Source organism: Sander lucioperca, chromosome 17 (assembly GCF_008315115.2).
Source record: "Sander lucioperca isolate FBNREF2018 chromosome 17, SLUC_FBN_1.2, whole genome shotgun sequence".
NCBI lineage: Eukaryota > Metazoa > Chordata > Actinopteri > Perciformes > Percidae > Sander > Sander lucioperca.
The window spans coordinates 18,872,448-18,874,947 of NC_050189.1; the positions used below are offsets into that span (position 1 = coordinate 18,872,448).

The 2,500-nt window shown below is 42.0% G+C and overlaps 2 protein-coding genes across 3 annotated transcripts in view; one reads left to right on the plus strand and one right to left on the minus strand.

Annotated features, from left to right (window-relative positions):
- LOC116064546 (zinc finger protein 239-like) overlaps positions 1-2,500 on the minus strand; it is a 914,372-nt gene that overhangs the window by 658,429 nt on the left and 253,443 nt on the right. The window lies entirely within an intron of this gene.
- LOC116035193 overlaps positions 1-2,500 on the plus strand; it is a 48,812-nt gene that overhangs the window by 40,579 nt on the left and 5,733 nt on the right. Inside the window, exon 18 of one of the 2 annotated variants that reach the window (XM_035993878.1) lies at positions 1,180-1,297. The exons of the other annotated variant lie outside the window; for it this stretch is intronic. Within the exon in view, the coding sequence (XP_035849771.1) occupies positions 1,180-1,297 (118 nt within the window). The remainder of the gene's footprint in view (positions 1-1,179; positions 1,298-2,500) is intronic. 2 annotated transcript variants of the gene reach the window in all.

Consider the following 2,500-nt stretch of genomic DNA (forward strand, 5'->3'; position numbering starts at 1 on the left):
CAGCTAATTCGGCTAACCGCTACCTAAAACAGCATGTAATAACTTTAAAAGACCCTCAAAATAAAACCTGAAAATAACCGTTAACATATATAACGGCTGTTACGTCAGCCGTGGCCGGCTTTACCCAGTGTTTAGTTTGAGTTAACGTTATTTTAGACTGAATCAAGCTGTCAGCTAGCTGTTAGCCGAATTAGCTGTTAGCTAAACTAACGTTAGCTTCCCGGCAGAGGCTAACGGCAGAAGCGTGGAACCGATCGTGATTCGTGCAGTGTCATAAATCATCGTGACGGATCTTGCAGGCAGCACAGATCAGGTACTGTCATCCCCCCCCCCTCCTCACCAGCATGAGTTCCACCAATCAGAGGCATCACTGTGGGATTGTGGGATTGTTCAGGATTGTGGGTAATGAAGTACTTATCCAAGACATCGCGAATAAAAGACATTTATCTTAAAACAAGGGTAGTGCCCCATGATTTGTGGCGTCTATATGAAGATATACACTCGCTGAGTCATGTCGTAGCTGGTTTTAAGTCTATCGTCGACGGTTACGATTTTATGGCTTATACTCCAATTTGTCAATGGAGAAATTGCATTGTATTTTTACTTCCGGAACCCGCTGTGGGCGGGACTGTTGAGCTCTATATATATATACACACACATATATATATATATATATATATTGGGCACTTTAACCCTTGTGTTGCCTTCCCGTCGACCATGCAACTTTTTTAGTTTTTCTGGGTCAAAATTTTAAACTAAACTTTTTTTCCCCAAAATTTTGTTGTTCTTTTTCGACATTGTCGATTATTTTCGGAAATTTTTTATAACGTTTTTGTTGATTTGTTTCCTGCGTTTTAGAAGCTTTTTCTGACATTTTGTCACTTTTTTGGAATTTTTTTGATGTTTTCGTCGATTTTGTTTTTCTTGATTTTTTTAAAAAAAATTAAAAAATTTTGTCGATTTTTTTTTTTTTTTTTTTTGGGTGTTTTTGTCTTTTTTTTTTTTCAAGTTTTTTTAAAATGTTTTTTCAGATTTTTTTGGTAAGCTCTATCTAGGTTTTGAATCAAACAGTTCGATTCGATTTTGTAATAAATTCACGATGGATAGAAATCTAAAACAAGCAGCAAACCGTATCAACACCGAGTCAAAGATGAGTTTTGTCTCTTCTGTCTCCTCCAGGAGTGATAGCTCGTCATCCCCTCTTCTTCCCCTACCTGAGGGAACACCTGACGGCGTCCGTGGTGGAGGAATACTTCTCCCATCTCATCCAGCCGGGGCCGAACAACGCCGTCACTCGGTGAGCCGTCTCTCATCGCCAGACCTTCCTCCACAGCGCTGCGGAGGAAGGTCTGAGCCTGAATATGTGAAACTCTCTGCTTCTGGGGGAATTTAAGAGTTGGCAAATCTACTCAACATCTACTTACAACTAGCCAGGGCCAACATTTTGGGGCCCTATTTTAACGATCTAAGCGTGCAACGTGAAGCGCCTGGCGCAGGTGCGTTTAGGGCGTGTCTGAATCCACTTTTGCTAGTTTGACGGTGGAAAAAAGGGTCCGTGCGCCAGGCGCATGGTTCTAAAGGGTTGTACTTAGTGTCTTCATTAATCAGAGGTGTGTTTGGGGCGTAACATGCAATCAACCAATCAGAGATCATCTCCCATTGCCTTTAAAAGCCAGGCGCGTTTGGACCTTGGAGCATTGCTGTTATGATGGAGGATTTGCACCGTAATATTTTTTAGGGCTGTCCTCGACTAAAGAAATTCTTAGTCGACTAACACTTATATGATTTTGTCGATTAATCGATTAGTTGATGTAATCGACAGAGCTGTGCTCTTTGAGAGGTGGTTAAGACTAGAAAAGCACAATATAAATGTAGTTAATGAACCATCTGTAAAACTGAGTTTCTCCACAATTAATCCTGCAAAAGCACCACTTTAAATCTTGTGTTTACCAGAAATGTGCTCATAAGTTTCTTGGAAATGAGTAATTAAGCATGAATAAGCATAAAAAATGACTCATCAACTAAAGAAATCTTAGTCTAAGACCAAAACGACCGATTAGTCGACTAATCGACTAAGAGGTGGCAGCCTTAACATTTTTATCTGTAATCTTCTGCATGTGTGTGTGCTGCTGTGCGTCCCTGTGTGTGTAACAAGCATAGTGTGCGTGCGCTGTGCACGAGCCTAGGAGCATTTTACTAATGCTCTGTTAAAATAACAATGAAATGCTGCGTTATTGACTTTAGACCAGGTTTTTGTTGGTCAATGGCGTGATCACTTCCCGCTGCCTCAAGATAGCAATACCCCCAGAATGCACCTGAACACACCTCCCTGTAAGACCAGCACGCCCATGGGCGCACAGATGGGCGCAGGTGCATTTTCTGTTTAAACGACGTGGCCGCTGGGCGGTCTTAAACTAGCAAAGACCTTTGCGTCGGGCTTTGCGCTGCGCCGGGTGAAAGATAGGACCCATATTGTGAACCTAAATTGATATGCGGGCCG